The 20,769-nt window shown below is 38.0% G+C and overlaps 1 protein-coding gene across 1 annotated transcript; it reads right to left on the bottom strand.

Annotated features, from left to right (window-relative positions):
* Nucleotides 1–19,672: 19,672 nt before the first annotated feature.
* On the bottom strand, nucleotides 19,673–20,530 carry LOC108175065 (uncharacterized mitochondrial protein AtMg00810-like). Its single transcript, XM_017336865.1, has one exon. It carries the CDS (start codon nucleotides 20,528–20,530, stop codon nucleotides 19,673–19,675), a length of 858 nt encoding a protein of 285 aa, XP_017192354.1.
* Nucleotides 20,531–20,769: the final 239 nt, after the last annotated feature.

The raw sequence follows: 20,769 nt of genomic DNA, 5'->3' as shown, positions 1-20,769 counted from the left end.
TTTGTGGATTAAACTGTATTACTTGGGAAGAATTAGAATATGTGCCATATATGCATGGAAAGATATGAATGTCTATTTTCCATAGAATGTTACGGTTCGTGAATATCATTTTTCTAGAGGGAGTTCTGGTAGGTTTAGGGCATAAAGGTTGGGCTGCACACAAATGAAAGATTTCTACTCGACCTAGCATTTGTGTCATGTGTTCCGTGTTTGTGTTGTTTTCATGTCATACCTTATATTTTAACGGGTCGTGTCGTATAACACCTGTTAAAGTAAACGGGTAATATGACCCGACTCGAAATCGACCCGTTAATAATATCAGGTAATATGACCCGACCCGTTATCTGTTAAAGAAAATATATTTTAAATCAATAAATAATGAAAATGAAAAACATAATTTGACTAAAAAAGAAAATAGAAAACATAATATTAAATTAGTATATGCATACCGCATTGTCACATAAATATTACTTTAAAACATAAAATACAATAAAATATTGCGTTTCAAGTATTTCATACTCCAAAATATGAGCCTAATGAAAATACATTAGTACATTACTAGAAAATACCAAATATTCAAGGATATGGAAAATGAAGGGAGTTGAATTTTGAGGAACCTTGTACATTTTTATATGCTTTCACATTTTTTAGACTTTTACATTAATGATTATGAATTTTATTTATTTTGAACTCCCTTAAAAATACTATTCATGAAAGTTTGTATGACTTTAATTCAAATGAGGATGTACCCATACTCATAGCGTAGAGGATGCCATCACGAGTCTTTGCATATTTTTTCGCACCTGTAGATTAATTATTATAACTTTTTTAATGTCACAACCCGTCCCGGAATTACATTATCGTTGACGTGAAAAGATAAAATTGTCCTTAACTGTTGCTAAGGTAGGTGTGACATATTAATTTGAATATTGCATACATTCCTAAATTTTTGGAAGCAATTGAGTTGGATTAAAATTTGATTGTATTTTGTGTGGCTAGGGATTTAGATGGACCACCCACACACAAAACAATCACTCTCTTCTCTCTCCCGTGTCTCACTATCCCATACCCTCTCTCACTCTCAGTTTCTCTCTCTCTTCCTCTCAAAACCATATGGACACATTCACCCACGATCATCCAAGCACGGATCGAAGGTTCCAAGGGCACCATTGTACTCGTGAGGACCCTACGAACTCATCCATACCCATTTTAGGTAAGAAATCTTTCAATTTCACGTTGAAAACTCGAGGTGCGATTTGGGTACTATTCATGAACTTTGTAATGGTTGGTTTTTAGGACAATCCAAGCCCACAGTGAGCTTTAGGAGGTTCTCACGAAGCTCGGGGACATTCGTTTGAAGGTTTTGGACGTCGGGATCACAAGGTTCGAAGGTGGCCGGTTTTGGGTGAAATTTCCCGACGTGATTTCGAAGGATTTGGAAGTTTTTAAAGGTATAGCCTTCTTCCTCTCGTAATTTGTGAAGTTTTGGTGAAAATTTCATGGAAAATGGTTGAGAATCGAGCGAGAAAAGGGCGATTATAGGTCTGCCCAGTTTCCGGCGCCGGCGAGTTTTTCCGGCGACTGGAGGTAGGGGATGATGCGCGTGGGGGGCGCGTGGACTCATGCCTATCCTGGCGCGTGGACCCGTGCCTATCCTGGCGCGTGAGGGTGCGTGGCAGGTCCAAAAATTATTTTAAAAATACCTTGACGTCCGTGACGTCGAGTAGGTCATTGTGGTATATTCATATACCCAAATTAAGCATCGTATGAGAAGTTATTTTGAATTGTCGGTTATGTGCTTTAATTAACGTTTTTATAGTTGTTTCGCATATAGGTGATACCTATCCCGAGGACGAGCGCATTCAAGGACGTCACGGGGGTTACGACCCTTCGACTTATCAGTAAGTGGGCAGTTATTTTCTATTATTACCTATATACTACTGAATTTCCCAGAAATTGAATTTAAATGAAAGTATGTTTTTAAAATGCCATGCATGCATATTATGAATTATATGAATTACTAATGGATGCATATATATATATATGTTAAATGGTGCTGTGGATGCACATGTGAGTATCAGGTGAGTTTATATTATTCATATGATTTATTGATGATGTGAATTATGTTGAGAGCTCATAACCTGCACCCCTGGTGTTAGTGCTTATATTATCCACCCTCTGCCGCACGCTCACCTTGGATCCAAGTAGGTGCATGTCGTACAGATCATGAGAAGGTTCCGACATGTCGTACAGACCATAGAGTGGTTTCGACTGTAGGTGATTTTAGATTATTATACAGATGTTGATGAGAGAAGCATTAGAGCGTATTATTACACCATTTTTATCGTACAGACTACTTCAGGTAGTTCCCATTTATGTGCAGAGTAGTGTCGTACAGGTCACTGTGGTGACTCCGGTTGGTTTGGATATTGAGCTATGGAATTAACCATATAGGACCAACTGCAGGGTCTCCGGTTGATTCATTATGTCACATGTTATATTGATGCATTCTTAATCTGTTATTGACATTTATTGCATGGCATATTTTCTGGTTTTGATAAAGATTGGTGATTTGAGATATTAAAGAAGTATATGCATATTATGTTATTTTCTGGGAAAGTATACAGGTTTTACAGCGAGGGGTTAGAAATGTTATTATTTGAAACATTTTCGAAAAACTTGGTTTTACTGACCCACTCAACTTTGTTTTGCGCCCCTCCAGGTTCTAGTTAGCAGCGTTGGTGGCCCACGAGGATTCCCACGGCGTACTGACATACTACATAAATGTAGGACTCACCTTCAGGTGTTGTAATTTAGTTATGGTCTTACTTGACTACACCTAGTACTTATACTATGAATATGTGTGTTTCACACTTAAACTTACTCTAGCATGCCAATTGGATATTATTGCTAGTATTTGGTTTTTATCCCTTCGTATTTCTCTTACCTATTGCTTCCGCATCGCATTTTTTGGTTACGTCACGCCCACGTGACGGCTAGCATGTCCTGATTCTAGGATCGGGGTGTGTCAGTTTGGTATCAGAGCCTAGGTTGCAGTCCTGTATAAATTGTTAATGCTCTAATGATCTTTTGATGTCTTCTGTCAGAACTATGCTGCCTCATAGGGAATCACGTCGTACTTCTGAGCCTAATTTCCCTGATATAGCTCAATTAGGGGAAGCGATGGCCCATGCCTTTCAGAATGCAATATGTCCTCCTTCTCCTCAAAGAACACCCCTGAAGACTATGTATAATATGAAATTAGACCGTTTCATGGGTAATGAGGGTCATGAAGGGGCAGAAAAGTGGTTAGACCATATTGAGAAGACTTTCCAGGTGATGCAGAGTCAAGGGAATCTTTCTGCTAATAGATGGGTTGAGACACTACTTGGTTTTTGGGACGAGAGCCAGCAGCTTGGTGGGTAAATCAAACTCAGTTTATGTCACCTGAAATGGCAGCTGATTGGGAAGTATTCAAAGAGAATTTTAAGAAAAGATTTGTTCATGTGGAGTAGATTGATCGTAAGAAGCAGGAGTTCACTCAACTGAAGCAAAAGAATATGTCGGCGGATGAGTATTACAGGAAGTTTACAGATTTATCTCGTTATGATCTTGATACAACTGGTAATCAGGCAGAGATGCTTCACCGTTTTAAGCTGGGAACTAAGAGAAAATGGCGGACTTTTGCTAGTGCGCTTCCTTGCACCACTTATCATGAGTTTTCTGAGATTTTGGTTCGGATAGAGGATTCCGACAACCTTTCTAGTAATAGTGAGGATGATGAAGATAAGAATGATGATCAGAAGAAAGATGATAGGGGTAAAGGTATCTCCACTTAGGGACCCCGTAAGACACAAAATTTCAAGAAAAGTGGAGCGAGCTCGAGTTCTTCCAGCGGAGGATTTAGTGTCACAGGCCCGATGAGAGGTGGAAGATTTGCTGGTGGACCCAAGTTTCAGAAACAGAGAGATTTTGGTGGTGCTGGTGGTTTTGGTGCTCCGTTATGCCACCGTTGTAATTTCAGACATCATGGAGAGTGTAGGAGATGTGGTGGTGCTTGCTACACTGTGGACAGTTGGGACATAGGGTTGCTCAGTGTCCCCAGAGTCAGCAGAGGTCTCAGCAATCTACTATGCCACCTCTAGCGTCGATTCAGCAGAACTTTGGATCAGGCAGTTATGGTCAGACGGGTCGTGGTGGTGCTTACCACTATCAGGGTGATGCTGCTCCCTATGCTTCCGGACAAAATCAGTATTCCCAGGATCCTTATTTTCAGACTGGGTATTCCCAAGATCCTAGAGGTTATACTTCATATTCTTCCATGTGATCTAGCGGATCTCAGTGGCATCAGGGAGGTTAGCCTTGATAGGGAGAGGTTGCTGCTAGCAGTGCAGAACCATCTAGGCAGTCTAATCAGCCAGGACAGAGACATACTTCTCAGGGATGAGGTAACCAAGGCAATAGAGGTCTTGGTGGACGACAGCAAGCTCAAGGACGTGTTAATCACATATCACTGCAAGATGTTCAAAACCATCCAGATTTGATTATGGGTACGTTAAATATTCTTGGTCACTTTGCTAGAGTTTTGATTGATTGTGGTGCTACACATTCTGTGATTTCTCATACGTTTGCTCAAATGACACAACCTCACCCTACATCTCTAGGATTTGATTTAGAGTTTGCTATGCCTAGAGGGGACAAATGTTATGTTAATAGTGTTTATCCAGGGTGTCCAGTGATGGTAGATGGTGTAGTTATGCCAGCTAATCTTATCCCGTTAGATATTGTGGATTTTGATGTGATTTTAGAGGCGGATTGGTTGCATTATAATTGTGCCCATATAGATTGTTACGGGAAATCAGTTACTTTTCATCGTCGTGGACTACCAACGGTTACTTTTATGGGTGAAAGAAGTAGGGTGAGACATGGTGTTATTTCGGCCATGAGAGCAAAGAAGTTGTTATCGAAAGGTTGTCAAGGATACTTAGCACATGTGGTGTTAAATGATGTTGTTCCTAGCAGTGTGGAAGAAGTTGGAGTAGTCAAGCACTATCCTGATGTATTCCTAGATGATTTGCCTGGATTCCCGCCAGATAGAGATGTGGAGATTTCTATTGATTTGCTTCCAGGTATGAATCCTATATCTTTGACTCCATATAGAATGGCTTCAGCCGAATTGAGAGAATTGAAAATTCAGTTATAGGAATTAACTGATAAAGGTTTCATTCAACCTAGTACTTCACCTTGGGGAGCTCCAGTGTTGTTTGTAAGAAAGAAAGATGGAACTTTAAGATTATGTATTGATTACAGGAAATTGAATCGAGTGACGATTAAAAACCGTTATCCATTGCCTCGTATCGATGATTTGTTTGATAAGCTTAAAGGTGCATGTGTGTTCTCTAAGATTGATTTGAGATCTGGATATTATCAGTTGAAGATTAAAGATGATGATGTACCTAAAACGGCTTTCAGAACCCGTTACGGACATTATGAGTTTTTGGTGATGCCATTTGGATTGACTAACATACCTGCAGCTTTCATGAGGCTAATGAATGAAGTATTCCAGCAATATCTTAATAGGTTTGCATTGTTTTTATCGATAATATTCTGGTATACTCTAAGTCTAAAGCAGATCATATTCGACATCTTAACTTGGTATTAAAGAAATTAAGGGAGCATCAATTGTATGCCAAGTTCAGTAAATGCCAGTTTTGGTTAAATCAAGTGGCATTTTTAACCGTCACTGAGGTATGGAGTTTTCTTGGTCTAGCAGGTTATTATCGGCGGTTTGTTCAAGATTTTTCTATGATTGCTTTGCCACTAACGAAATTAACCAGGAAGGATGTTAAGATCGAGTGGGACGAGAATTGTGAGCAAAGTTTCCAGCAGTTGAAATATTGCCTCACTCATTCTCCAGTTTTGGTACTTCCTGATGATAGCGATAACTTTGAGATTTACAGTGATGCTTCTTTGAATGGTTTGGGATGTGTTTTGATGCAGCATAATAGAGTGATTGCCTATGCTTCTCGACTTTGAAGATTCACGAAAGGAATTATCCGACTCACGATCTTGAGTTGGCAGCCATAGTCTTTACTTTGAAGATTTGGAGGCATTATCTCTATGGTGAGAAGTGTAAGATCTTCACAGATCATAAGAGCCTTCAGTATCTCTTTACTCAGCATGATCTTAATCTTCATCAGTGAAGGTGGATGGAGTTACTAAGTGATTATGACTGCACTATTGAGTATCATTCGGGTCGTGCAAATGTGGTAGCTGATGCACTATGTACGAAACCTCAAGGTCGACTCAATGTTTTGTATGCTTGCTGTGTTCCTCTTCTTGCAGATTTGAGAGCTACTGGAGTAAAGTTAGAGATCGAAGAACGAAGAGAAGCTTTTCTTGCTAGTTTCCAAGTCAGGCCAATTTTAGTCGATCGTGTACTTGAAGCTCAGATGGTTGATGAAGAAATCTAAGAGATGATCCAATTGAGAAATGAAAGGAAAAAGAAAGACCTCAAGATTCGGGAATCAGATGACATGCTTATGCAAGAGAATATAATGTATGTGCTGAATAATGAGGAATTAAAAAAGGAAATTTTGGATTAAGCACATTGTTCGGCTTATGCGATGCACCCAGGAGGAACTAAGATGTACCATATCATTCGACCATTTTATTATTGGCCGGGTATGAAAAGGGAAATTGCAGAATATGTAAGTAGGTGTATTGTTTGCCAGCAAGTCAAAGCTGAAAGAAAGAAGCCTTTTGGGCTGATGCAACCACTTCCCGTTCCTCAGTGGAAATGGAAAAATATAACTATGGATTTTGTGTATAAGCTTCCTCGTACAGGAAATGGATTTGATGGTGTTTGGGTGATTGTAGATCGGCTTACCAAGTCAGCACACTTCATTCCAGTGAGGGAAAAGTATGCCCTGAATAAATTGGCTAAGTTGTTCATCACGAAGATTGTGAAGTATCATGGAGTTCCAGTGAATATTATTTCTGATCGAGATCCAAGATTTACTTCTATGTTTTGGGTAGCTTTTCAAGAAACTCTTGGTACGAAACTGCTTTACAGCACTGCTTATCATCCTCAAACCGATGGACAATCAGAGAGGACTATTCAGACGTTAGAGGATATGCTGAGATCTTCAGTGTTACAGTTTGGTGATTCTTGGCATGATCGCCTAGACTTGATGGAATTTGCCTACAATAATAGTTTTCATTCGAGCATTGGTATGTCACCATTTGAGGCACTTTATGGTAGAGCTTGTCATATGCCATTGTGTTGGTCAAAGGTTGGCAAATGAGTGCTAGAAGACCTAGAGATTGTGGATGAGACTACTCAAAATGTTCAGGTGATTAAGTCTAACCTGAAAACAGCTAAGGATCGACAAAAGAGTTTAGCAGATAGACATGCCACTGATCGAGTATAAGACGTGGGTAATTTGGTATTCTTGAAATTGTCACCCTGGAGAGGTGTAGTGCGGTTTGGAAAGAAAGGCAAGCTAAGTCCTAGGTACATAAGACCTTATGAGATCACTAAAAGGATTAGTGAAGTTGCTTACAGATTGGAGTTGTCTCCGGAGTTATCTAAGGTACATAATGTGTTTCATGTCTCGATGCTTCGACATTATGTTTCATATCCTTCACATGTGATTCCTCCTCAACCTTTGGAGATTAATACGGATTTGACGTATGATGAGGAACCAGTGACTATCTTGGATTGGAAAGACAAGATTCTATGGAATAAGACAGTGAGCTTGGTAAAAGTATTGTGGAGGAACCACTGAGTGGAAGAAGCTACTTGGGAGACGGAAGATCGAATGAGAGAGATGTATCCGAGGTTGTTTTATGAATATTGATGGATTGTTTGGTTGTATGAATTTCGGGGACGAAATTCTATAAGGAGGGTAGATTGTCACAACCCGTCCCGGAATTACATTATCGTTGACATGAAAAGATGAAATTGCCCTTAACTGTTGCTAAGGTATGTGTGACATATTAATTTGAATATTGCATACATTCCTAAATTTTTGGAAGCAATTGAGTTGGATTAAAAATTTGATTGTATTTTGTGTGGTTAGGGATTTAGATGGACCACCCACACACAAAACAATCACTCTCTTCTCTCTCTCGTGTCTCACTATCCCGTACCCTCTCTTACTCTCAGTTTCTCTCTCTCTTCCTTTCAAAACCATATGGACACATTCACCCACGATCATCCAAGCACGGATCGAAGGTGCCAAGGGCACCATTGTACTCGTGAGGACCCTACGAACTCGTCCATACCCATTTTAGGTAAGAAATCTTTCGATTTCATGTTGAAAACTCGAGGTCCGATTTGGGTACTATTCATGAAATTTGTAATGGTTGGTTTTTAGGACAATCCAAGCCCACAGTGAGCTTTAGGAGGTTCTCACGAAGCTCGGGGACGTTCGTTTGAAGGTTTTAAACGTCGGGATCACAAGGTTCGAAGGTGGCCAATTTTGGGTGAAATTTCCTGACGTGATTTCGAAGGATTTGGAAGTTTTTAAAGGTATAGCCTTCTTCTTCTCGTAATTTGTGAAGTTTTGGTGAAACTTTCATGGAAAATGGTTGAGAATCGAGCGAGAAAATGGCGATTACAGGTCTGCCCAATTTCCGACGCTAGCGAGTTTTTCCGGCGACTGGAGGTAGGGGATGATGTGCGTGGGGGGCGCGTGGACCCGTGCCTATCTTGGTGGTGAGGGCGCGTGGCAAGTCCAAAAATTATTTTAAAAATATCTCGACATCCGTGACGTCGAGTAGGTCACTGTGGTATATTCATATCCCAAATTGAACATCGTATGAGAAGTTATTTCGAATTGTCAGTTATGTGCTTTAATTAACGTTTTTATAGTTGTTTCGCATATAGGTGATACCTATCTCGAGGACGAGCGCATTTAAGGACGTCACGGGGGTTATGACCCTTCGGCTTATTAGTGAGTATAAGCATATTATGTTATTTTCTGGGAAAGTATATGCATATTATGTTATTTTCTGGTTTTGATAAAGATTGGTGATTTGAGATATTGAAGAAGTATATGCATATTATGTTATTTTCTGGGAAAGTATACAGGTTTTACAGCGAAGGGTTAGAAATGTTATTATTTGAAACGTTTTCGAAAAACTTTGTTTTACTGACCCACTCAACTTTGTTTTGCGCCCCTCCAGGTTCTAGTTAGCAGCGTTGGTGGCCCATGAGGATTCCCACGGCGTACTGACATACTACATAAATGTAGGACTCACCTTCGGGTGTTGTAATTTAGTTATGGTCCTACTTGACTGCACCTAGTACTTATGCTCTGAATATGTGTGTTTCACACTTAAACTTACTCTAGCATGCCAGTTGGATATTATTGCTAGTATTTGGTTTTTATCTCTTCGTATTTCTCTTACCTATTGCTTCCGCATCGCATTTTTTGGTTACGTCACGCCCACGTGATAGCCAGCACGTCCTGATTCTAGGATCGGGGTGTGTCATTTAATGTGTTTGGTATATTTAAATTTACTTGATACTTTTATTTTTAATGTGTTATATAATTTTTTTAATCTCACTCTTTGCCTATATAGAATAAAGCTACAATAATATAAATTTAATATGCAATGTATACGTATACGCTATGGTTATTGCATTTTATAGTAAGTTTTTTAGTAGTTTAAAAAAAATTAAAATCATCCAAATAACTTTTTTTTCTTAACGTATTGAAATAGGTTACTCGTGTGTCACCTTCTTATAAACCTATTAAGGACCTGTTATTAATAGGTTCTTTTCATATGACTTGATAATGACCCAATTCGGCATCGTGTTGACCCAAAACCCGTTATTTTCACGCCATTTACTTGTCGTGTTAACGGGCCGTGTAAGAAATTGCCAGGTCTAGTTTCTACCACTTGATAGATTAAACGGAGTTAAAATTCTTATTTATTAGAAGTTTTAACTAGGTGGGCGAAGCTAAAAAGTCTGGAAGCAAATATGTAAAGTCTAGCTTTAAGTGTTTGGCTTTCCTTGTCAAGTATTGTAATTGAACCATCACACATGCTCAATCTAGCTTTAAAATATGCTCAGATTATGAGTTGGTGTTGATGAGTAAATGTTCAAGAAGTGGCACATTTCAACTCAAAGGTTTGTTCATGCATGTGCATTTCATATCTCTATTTGTATTTTGTCCAGTTTGACTAACACCTTTCTTATGGTAGTCAATTTATGGCCATTGATTTGGCTAGATCACTTTTGCAGCCGATAAGTGAGAGTTGGCTGATGAAAATTCTGATTTCCTTCGGTATATTTGTTCCCTAGGGTTTCAGTTTGTTCTTAAGGGTTTAGAACTTAATGTTAGAGTGAGAGTTGCTTTAAAGGCTTGAAGCTTGCATCTTCTCCATTTATGAACCCTAACTGCAAAACCTTCCTCATGCATTAAACACCTAATCATTGTATATTAGGGTTGCATTGTTTTAAGGTTTTTCATTTATGTCTTGGTCTGGTTTTAAGCTTTAAATTCGTTTTAGACCAAGCTTTTGGATTCAAGTTAGATTATTCCTGTAACTATTTGACTGGAGAATCTGACTAATCATTTGAATACAGATTTCGTATGCATATCATAAAATCATATGACATCATCGATCGTGTTGATCTCGGTTCCACAAGGTGATGAGCTTAGGAAGAGCTGCCATTACGTGAAAACCAAAGAAGTTCGTCTCGTGTAAGGCAGGGTTGCACAAAGGTAAAGCTACTTCATAGATAGGGATCTAGGAATTGAGCTTGTGTGATCTTTGTGTGAACCTTTGTTTACACTAGTGGATTGGACTCAGTGGAGAGTCTCTAGTTTTTTAACCCAAATGTGGGTTTTTCCGGCCAAAAATATCTTGTGTTCAAGTTACATTTATTGAGCTCAAGTTATGTTTATTTTGTCACATATCCCACACACACATACATTGTACATATATATGTTGAACATCTAAATGGTATATGTTCACTGTTATGCTCACTTGACACATTAAAACTTGCAACGAAGTACAACCTTGCTGACTATGATAGTTTTTGGAAATTGAAATTGGTATTTGAATCATATATTTATTGACTAACAAATCTATCTTAGTTTACTAGTGGGCGTGACTAGTCAGTTCAGTGAATCGTAATTTTTATATACAAGTTATTCCATCTAGTATCAATTTCAATTGGTATCAGAGCCTTGCTCTAGATATACATAGAGTGATATCTGGAATTTGTTGGTATTGGGTGGAATCTCACCATGGACCATGATCGTGTCGGTAGCTCATGTAATGCACCTCCATTCTTTGATGATACAAATTATGCTGCTTGGAATGAGAAGTTTCAAATCTTTCTTGAGGTACAAGATCTTATTGCTGTTGCTTATCTCACACTTGAGTGGAAGGCTCCATCGAGGCTAGTCAATGGAGAGTCTGTGATTAAGCCAAAAGGTGAATGGACTTAAGGACAAATTGTTTTGGCTATGGCAAATAGGGAAGCAAAGAATGCAATTATTTCTGCCATTTCATCTAATCAGTTTGCTCATGTTCGATATTGCACTACTGCCAAGCAAGCTTGGGACAAACTCTGAATTCTTCATGAAGGTGATAAACAAGTGAGAGATCTGAAGCTCCAAATGACCCTTTCAAAATTTTAGAATTTGAGAATGCTCGAGTCTGAGACTTTCTCGATCTTCGATGAGAAAGTTGAAATGTTAACAAATGAAGCCTTAGGGTTAGGGAAGCCTATTGATGAAACAACCATTGTTCAAAAGATTTTGAGATGCTTGCCTAAGAGATATCAAGCAAAGAAAGCTGTCATTCAAAAGTTTTAGGAGGACCTAAATACGATTAAGCTTGAAAAATTGGTTAGGAAACTCATTACCTATGAGATGGAGGTTGACATAGATGAAAGTGACTCCAAGAAGAGAAAAGAAGTGGCCCTTCTTGGTGTTCAGAACTGTGAAGATGTTGGTGATGTGTGTAGACATGTCTCAGAATATGATATTGCTCTATTCGTCAAACAATTCAAAAGAATTCTCAAAAACAAAAGGAAGGATTCTAAATGGCTTAGTGAGCCATCAAGCAGTTGGGAAAAACAACCACTGGAGTGAAGAATAAACTGTTCACTAGAAAATGAGACAAAGGTTTATTAAAGGTACCTGGTCCCTGGTTTGCATGTGGTAGAAATGGGCACTGTGCAGCTGATTGTGCTAACATCAAACTCCTTGGTCAAAAGCGAGAAAATGCAATGATGGTTGCTTGGAATGATGACAATGAACAAGGTTCTGTGCAGTCTGATGAGTCTTCAAATGATGAATAAAAGGTTGTTACTTTTGTTTCTCCAGTTAAGGAAGTGTCTCTAAGTGATGCTGATTATGTTCTGGATGGCAATGAGGAGATGACTTATGATGAATTGTGCATTAAGTATAATACACTTTTTGATGAGACTTGCTCTACAAAAGTGGAGAAGATTGAACTAGCTAAGAAAGTTACTGAGTTCTAAAAGGAAAACAAGTATCTTCGTCTAGTCAGAATTGAATTGGATGAAAAGATTGGTTATCTTGAGGCTTATGTTGAGGAGCTAAATGAGAAAGCTCTTAATTGCAATGACAAAGTTGAAGATAAAGATGTCATCTCTACTCTTGAAGCTCAGGTCTAGAACTTGTTAAAATCTCAAGAAAACTTGACGAATCAAATTCATGTGTTGAAGGCAAACAATGTGATGTATCATGAGGCTAACAGAAAATAGCTACTTAAGCAGAATGAGGCAATTGATAACGTTATTCGCCTTACTATTGGAGCTGAAAAAATTGACAAGCTGCTTAGTTTTGGAAAACTACACGGTGACTAAAGTGGTCTTGATTTTGTAGAAAATGGCTCAAATTCTATTCCCACCAAAACAAAATCTGTGAGAGAATCTAGGCCTGTATATCAGAATGTCAAACCATGTCCAAAGACAAGATCTGTTCCTACGCGCCATCACTATGGTGAAGTTTGGCACATTTGTCCAAAATGTAAAAAAATGTACCCTGGAAAGACCAACTTGCTAAAGGGTCAGGTAGACCGTCTAGTCATCGAAGTCAACAAATTGCTCAGCTTGTTCATTCTTCTTCATCTAGAAATATTAAGCAAAGTGCAAACTGAGTTCAGATCACAGGGAAATGTGATGTCAAGATCCTTAGATTACCTAAGCTTGAAAATGTTATCTATGTTGATGGGTTGAAGTCAAATCTCATTAACATTAGCCAGTTGTGTGATGATGTGGCTGATGAAGTGTGCTTCTTAAAAAGATGGTGTTAGATTGTAGATGAACATGAAAAGAACTTGCTTGTACTCCTGAGATCTGGAGACAATTGCTACATTCTTGATGTCTCTAAAGTCACTGAACACTCCAAGTGCCATAAAGCTATTGATGATGCTAGTGTTCTGTGGCATAAGAAACTTGGGCATGTGAACTTTAAAGGCCTCAAGAAGTTGTCCAAACAAGATGTTATGAAAGGGCTGCCACCTCTTTCTGTTTCTAACTCATATGTTTGCAGACCATGTCAACTGGGAAAGCAATCTAGAGTGGCACACAAGAAAGTGAATAACATCGAAACAACTAAGTTTCTTCAATTGATTCATATAGATCTTGTTGGACTAATTCAGACCTTATATCTTGGTGGCAAGAAGTACATCTTGGCAATTATGGATGACTATTGTAGATTCATTTGGGTATGTTTTTTAAGGGAAAAATCTGATACCTTTCAACAATTCATCATTGTGTACAAAGTAATGTTGAATGAATTTCTATCTAGCCATCCTGCTCTAGTCAGAATCAGAATTGATCATGGAACCAAATTTGAGAATGCTCATTTTGATGATTTCTATTCAACCAATGGCATTAAGCATGAATGTTTTTACTCCAATCACCCCTCAACAAAATGGTGTAGTGGAAAGGAAAAATCGTGTTTTGATTGAGATGACTAGGGTGCTACTTAACAACAAAACTTGGCAAAGAACTTTTGGGCCGAGGCAATGAACACTGCTTGTTACATCTCAAATCGTGTGTTCATCAAACCTGGAGGTGCAAGAAACTAATGGTAAAGTATTTCAAAGTCTTTGGGAGTGTGTGCTACATTCTACGTGATCGAGAACATCTTGCAAAGTTTGAACTAAGAGTGATGAAGGAATATTCTTGGGGTACTCCAACACAAGTTAGGCTTATAGAGTTTATAATCTGAGGACAAAGACCATCATGGAGCCCATAAATGTTAAGATTGATGACATAGATGTCCCTCCTTCTTTAGCAACTGAAAATGACGATGTGTTATTTCACTCTTTTAAGGATAACGGTGATGTTTCTGGTGAGTCAAGTGTGGTGTCAGAAAGTCACAATGAGAATGAACCAAGCACTGATCAAGACTCTTATGTCCTATTCAAGGACAAACCAAAGTGGGCTAGAAGTCATCGTGATGAGGAAATTATGGGTCTGATTGACAAAGGCGTTAAAACTTGAAGACAAATAGCTGGAAAAGTTGCAAATATTTGCTATGTCTTACAGATTAAGCCTGAGAATATCAAAGATGCTCTAACTGATGATGAATGGATCTAAATGGATTTTAGCCATGTAGGAAGACCTGAATCAGTTTGAGATGAATGAAGTCTAGTTCTTTGTTAATCATTCATCAAACAGTAATGTTATATGAGACAAAATGGATTTATAAGAACAAGTCTGATGAGTTAGGGAATGTAATTAGAAATAAGGCTAGGCTGTTGGTTAAGGATACTCTCAACTTAAAGGTGTTGATTTTGATGAAACCTTCGCTCATGTTGCTTGCCTTGAATCAGTCAGACTTCTATGTGCTATTGAATGCCATTTAAAGTTCAAACTTTTTCAAATGGATGTCAAAACTATATTCCTTAATGGATATCTTAATGAAAACGTCTACATTGAACAAACAAAGGACTTTGAGGATCCTCACAAGCTACATGGGGCGTACAAACTGAGGAAGGCTCTATACGATATCAAACAAGCCCTACGTGCTTGGTATGAAAGGTTATCTTCTCATCTTCTTACTCATGGTTATACTCATGGCTTTGTTGATAAAACTTTGTTTGTTAGGAAGGTTAAATCTCATGTTGTGATTGCTTAAGTGTAGTGGATAACATAGTTGTTAGGTCTACTTCTGATTCTCTTGTGAAACAATTTATCGATATATTGACAAGTGAATTTGAGATGAGCTTGGTTGGTGAATTAAACTACTTTCTTGGACTTCAAGTGAAACAAGAAATTGATGGCATCTTCATTTCTCAAACAAAGTATGCCAAGAACTTGGTGAAGAAGTTTGGCCTCGAAGGTTCAAAAGCGGTTAGATCTTCTATAAGCACATGTGCCAAAATTCACAAAGACTCAAGTGACAAGGATGTTGATCAGACTCTATATAGAAGCATGATTGGAAGTTTACTCTACCTGACTACTAGTTGACCAGACATCACATTTGTTGTTGGGGTGTGTGCATGGTTTCAAAGCTATCCTAAGGAGTCTCACTTACAAGCAATCAAGAGGGTCATCAAGTATATGAGTGGAACCACTGATTATGGACTTCAATATACTCATGAGACCAACACAAACCTGGTTGGGTACAGTGATGCTAATTGGGCTACGTGCATTGATGATCGAAAGAGTACTTCTAGGGGAGCTTTCTATGATAGGAACAATTTGGCTACTTGGCACAACAAAAAGCAAAATTGTGTCTCTTTATCAATTGTCGAGGCAAAATATATGGCTACCGGGAATTGTTGCACTCAACTGATGTGGATGAAACAAATGCTCAACGACTATGGTATATCTCAATCCATTTTTCTTGTTTATTGTTATAACATGAGTGCAATTGATATCTCTAAGAACCCTATCCAACATTCAAGAGCCAAACACATTAACATTAGGCATCACTTCTTTTGCAGGAGTTGTTACTTGGTCGTCTTCTATTGATTGATGTTCTATTAAGTGTGGGTTTTGAGTGAAATAAGTTATAGACTTGGGATATTTTGTTAAGGAAAGCTAAAGGGGGAGATTGTAAAGTCTAGCTTTAAGTGTTTGGCTTTCCTTGTCAAATATTGTAACTAAACCATTACACATGCTCAGTCTAGCTTTAGAATAAACTCAGATTATGGGTTGTCGTTGATGGAGTAAATGTTCAAGAAGTGGAACATTTAAACTCAAAGATTTGTTCATACATCTGCATTTCATATGTTTATTTATGTTGTATTTTGTCCTTATGACAAGTTGGTTGATGGAAATTCTGATTTCGTTGGGTAATTTGTTCCCTAGGGTTTCAGTTTGTTCTTAGGGGTTTTAGAACTTAGTTTTAGAGTAAGAGTTGCTTTAAAGGCTTGAAGCTTGCATCTTCTCCATTTATGAACCCTAACTACCAAATGTCCCTTATGCATTAAACACCCAAATTGTATATTAGGATTGCATTGTTTTAAGATTTTACATTTATGTCTTGGTCTGGGTTTAAGCTTTAAATTCGTTTTAGACCAAGCTTTTGGATTCAAGTTAGATTCTTCCTTCAATTGTTTGACTAGAAAATCTGACTGGTCATTTGAATCCAGATTTCATGTGCATATCCTAAAGTCATATGACATCATTAATCGTGTTGATCTCGGTGCCACAAAAATATCTTGTGTTCAAGTTACGTTTATTGAGTTCAAGTTATGTTTATTGTGTCGCACATCTCACACACACATACATGGTACATATATTTGTTGAACATCTAAATGGTATGTGTTCACTATTATGCTCACTTGACATATTGATAACTTGCAACGAACTATAGCCTTGCTGATTAGGACAGTTTTTGGAAACTGAAATTAGTATTTGAATCTTAGATTTTTTTTACTATCAAATCTATTTTAGTTGACTAGCGGGCTTAACTAGTCAGTTTAGCGGATCGTAATTTTTATATACAGGTTATTCCACCTGGATACCAAAGTCCAGCAGATCGTAATTTTTACATACAGCCTTTAGGTTGACAAATGTTAAGCATCTAAATTTGTCTTGTGTCATTATGTGTATTGATTGCTTAGGCGAACAAAAATAGAGATGGAAACCAAAATCCTATGTCTGAAGAAGTGGTGGATGATACTAGATCTAATATGGTCACGGATGTTTTTTCATCTTTATCTGTTTCCTAGGGATTTTGATTGCACAACCTTAATTCCACTCTGGGAGGACCGACCGACCCGGGTTTTCATGAGCCTTGGAATCGAACCCCAAGCATCTTCTTTTTTTTATCTAAAAATGGAAAAAGAGGTGGTCTCCTCCTACTAAGCCCATTTTCAAACCCTTGGCAGAAGGACAAGATTCTCCACAGTATCGCTTGAATAACGATAATCAAAGTGAAAAGCCTTAACTAAAAAGCTTTAGCACGAGGAATGAAAAGCAGAAAAAGCTTATTCATGAAAAGAAAATTTTAGTTGTCTTACATGAGACTTGGGATATTCCTCACTCTATGGCACCTTTTGCACATCTATTCCTCCCGCTTGTCCAAACGCGACGCCCCTTATCATTATCATCTACCACCCTTTCGTTCCTCCTGGCTATTCACACATGAAGATCGAGGTTCTTGGGTACATATATCTCTATGTTGTTCTTTGAAGTATTAAGAAGAACTACGTCTGAAGAAGTGGTCGGTGATACTGGATCTAATCTGGTCACTGGAAGAGAAATTCCACTCCTAATCCACAGTTATTTTTTCATCTTTGTCTATTTCCCAAGGATTTTGATAGCACAACCTTAATTCCACTTTGGGAGGACTGACTGGCCCTAACCGTTCAAACATCATTTTCAAAACCCTTATTGCCAATTACTCTTCTTTTCCTACTTGCTTTAAATTGTGTTTTTATAATTTTTTAATTTAAGACATCTCAATCTATTTTGTGGAAACCTTTATATGTATATTTGGTAGCTTTTTGGGAAAGAATTAATTTAAATTGTTAGGAATCAGAACCTAGATACATATTTGTGCAATCCTTGTGGGAATGATCTCATACTTGCTTTCTATACTATGTCATTGTTCATGTGCACATGTGAGTTTAAAACGTGTAATTAGTAGCTTAATATTTAGATCGCTAATTGCATAACATATGTCGACATGTTTCATTCTTGATTGCTCGCTTTGTTATGCAATGTGCATTTGTGGGACCCATGAATTGGCCTAGTCAGCTTCAACTAATTAACTAGTCAAACTTTGAATTATTGATACCGAAAGTTCAACGTCTACAAAATTCACTCTATCTATAAAAAAATGGCCAAGAAGAATTAGGTGGTTAATTTTCATTCACCACCATTTTCTTCCTAAATTGACCAATTAAGGAGCCTTGTGCAAGAGCTGGAGACAAATTAGCCCCCTTAAAGAGTCATGGGCTAGTGAATTTAACCAAGGCAAGATATGTCCCATTCGAAATTGATTTTCATCATTTGGAGTCAAATATTGCACTTGTTAGATATACTCATTTACCTATCAAATTAAAAATCAGATCCTTTTTCTCATATAGATAACTGCTTGCTTACCTTTACCGATAATAATTTTCCCTTCCTTTTACATATTTGATATTTCCCTATGGAATAATTGAGGTTCAAAACTAAAATGTGGTATGAACATTATCAAAGAAAATACACATGGATTACTAGATTCTTAAATATAATCCATTAAGAAACATCAACTTGGACGACAAACCGTGTCTCGTGCCAGGATAAAGGACCGTTGCTGCATCAAATTTCTTACTAGAAGACATAGTTGCTAATGATCTGCTTAATTAAACTTGTACACAAATTAAAGGTATAAAAGGAGATCAAGTTGTGGCTTTTCCATGAAATAATGTTGGCTATTTATAACATTGGGAGGGGAGGGCGTTAGGGTTCGTATCCTAGTAGTTCGGTTTCCACAAAATTACTGAGAAATTAAGTAACCTAACTGCGTAAGTGTTGATATTTAAGCTTGTTTGAATTATATGTTTCATAGATGAAGAATGAATGTACAACACAGAATATAAAGAGAAGGAAAAAAAGGGAACCGGTTCCTAGCAACCTTTCCCTAAACCACTCTAACAACTAGGTAAACCATAAAGCTATCAACATCCTTAAATCAAGGGATTACATCAAACAACTAAAAAAACCATATCAACAAGTCAACTAATCCTTAATTTGAGGGAGCCATTACAGGGACCATACCCATGACAACTAGGTCCATCAGTCATTCCATAAAGTCACATGCATGTCTTCCCATCACTCCAATATCTTCCAATAATTATACTTCAACACCCCCCTTCAAGCTGGATCGAGGGGATTTATCGATCTAAGCTTGCCTTAAAAACAATGAAACTAAGCTGATGGCAGTGCTTTAGTGAATAGGTCAGCCAGTTGATCATAACTGCAAGTGAACACAGTGTGAATAACCTAAGATTGAACTTGAGATTGAACAAAATGATCCACCTCTACATGCTTCGTTTTTTCATGAAAGACATGATTAGTAGCAATGTGCATGGCTGCCTGATTGTCACACATTAGAGGCATAAAGTTGGAATTATGAAATCCTAGATTAGATAGAAGTCCTTTGAGCCAAATAAGTTCACATGTAGTGGCTGCCATTGCACAATACTCAGCTTCTGCACTTGATCAAGCAATGACCTGTTGCTTCTTGCTTTTCCAGGTTACAATATTGCCTCCCACAAATGTGCAGTAACCTGTTGTGGAATTTCTATCAATGGCATTGCCTACCGAATCAACATCAATGTAACCACTTATGCTTGTAGATTGGTTATTTTGCATGAGAATTCCTCTCCAAATAGACCCTTTAAGATAATGAAGAATCTGTTTAACAATGTTGACATGATCAATGGTGGGAGAATGCATAAACTGACTAACTATCCCCACTACGTAGGTGATATCAGGACGAATGATGGTGAGGTAAATTAGCTTACCAACCAGTCTTTGATAATAACTCACATTATGAAGAGTTTCTCCATTCATGGTAAGCTTGAGTTTGTTGTCAATTAAAGAGGATGTAGGTTTGCAATCAAGAAGATTTGTCTCCTTGAGAAGATCGGTTACATATTTCCTTTGATTTAGGAACAACCCTTTGGAAAAAGTAGCCATTTCTATGCCAAGAAAATACTTTAGCCTTCCAAGATCCTTGATGGTGAAGGTCTCATGTAAAGATTGCTTCAAGGCTGCAATCTCAGTTGCACTGTTACCTATGATTATAAGATCATCCACATAGATAAGAACCATTAACCTTCTTCTTGTGCCAGTTCGAACAAATAGAAAGGAATCTGCATTACTCCTAAGAAAAGAAGCCTTTTCCAAAACTAAGCTAAGCTTGGCATACCAAGTTCTTGGAGATTGCTTTAGACCGTAAATAGCCTTGCGAAGCTTGCATACCATACCATTTTGAGCTTGACCATAACCTGATGGTGGTTGCATGTACACTTTCTCTTGTAATTCTCCATGGAGAAATGCATTTTTTACATCCATTTGATACAATGACTATCCACGATTAATGCCACAAATAAAAGAACTTTAACAATGTTCATCTTGGCTACTAGAGCAAAGGTTTCTTTGTAATCCATTCCAAAGGTCTGAGTGAATCCACATGCAACGAGTCTGGCTTTGTGCATTTTGATTGAGCCATCAGCCTTTAATTCACTTTGAATATCCACTTGCTGCCAACAACTTTCTTGTCAGGTGGTAAATGAACAAGACTCTAGGTTTTG

This window comes from Malus domestica, chromosome 11, assembly GCF_042453785.1.
Source record: "Malus domestica chromosome 11, GDT2T_hap1".
NCBI classification, from domain to species: domain Eukaryota; kingdom Viridiplantae; phylum Streptophyta; class Magnoliopsida; order Rosales; family Rosaceae; genus Malus; species Malus domestica.
This window is presented reverse-complemented; position numbering and strand designations above follow the sequence as displayed.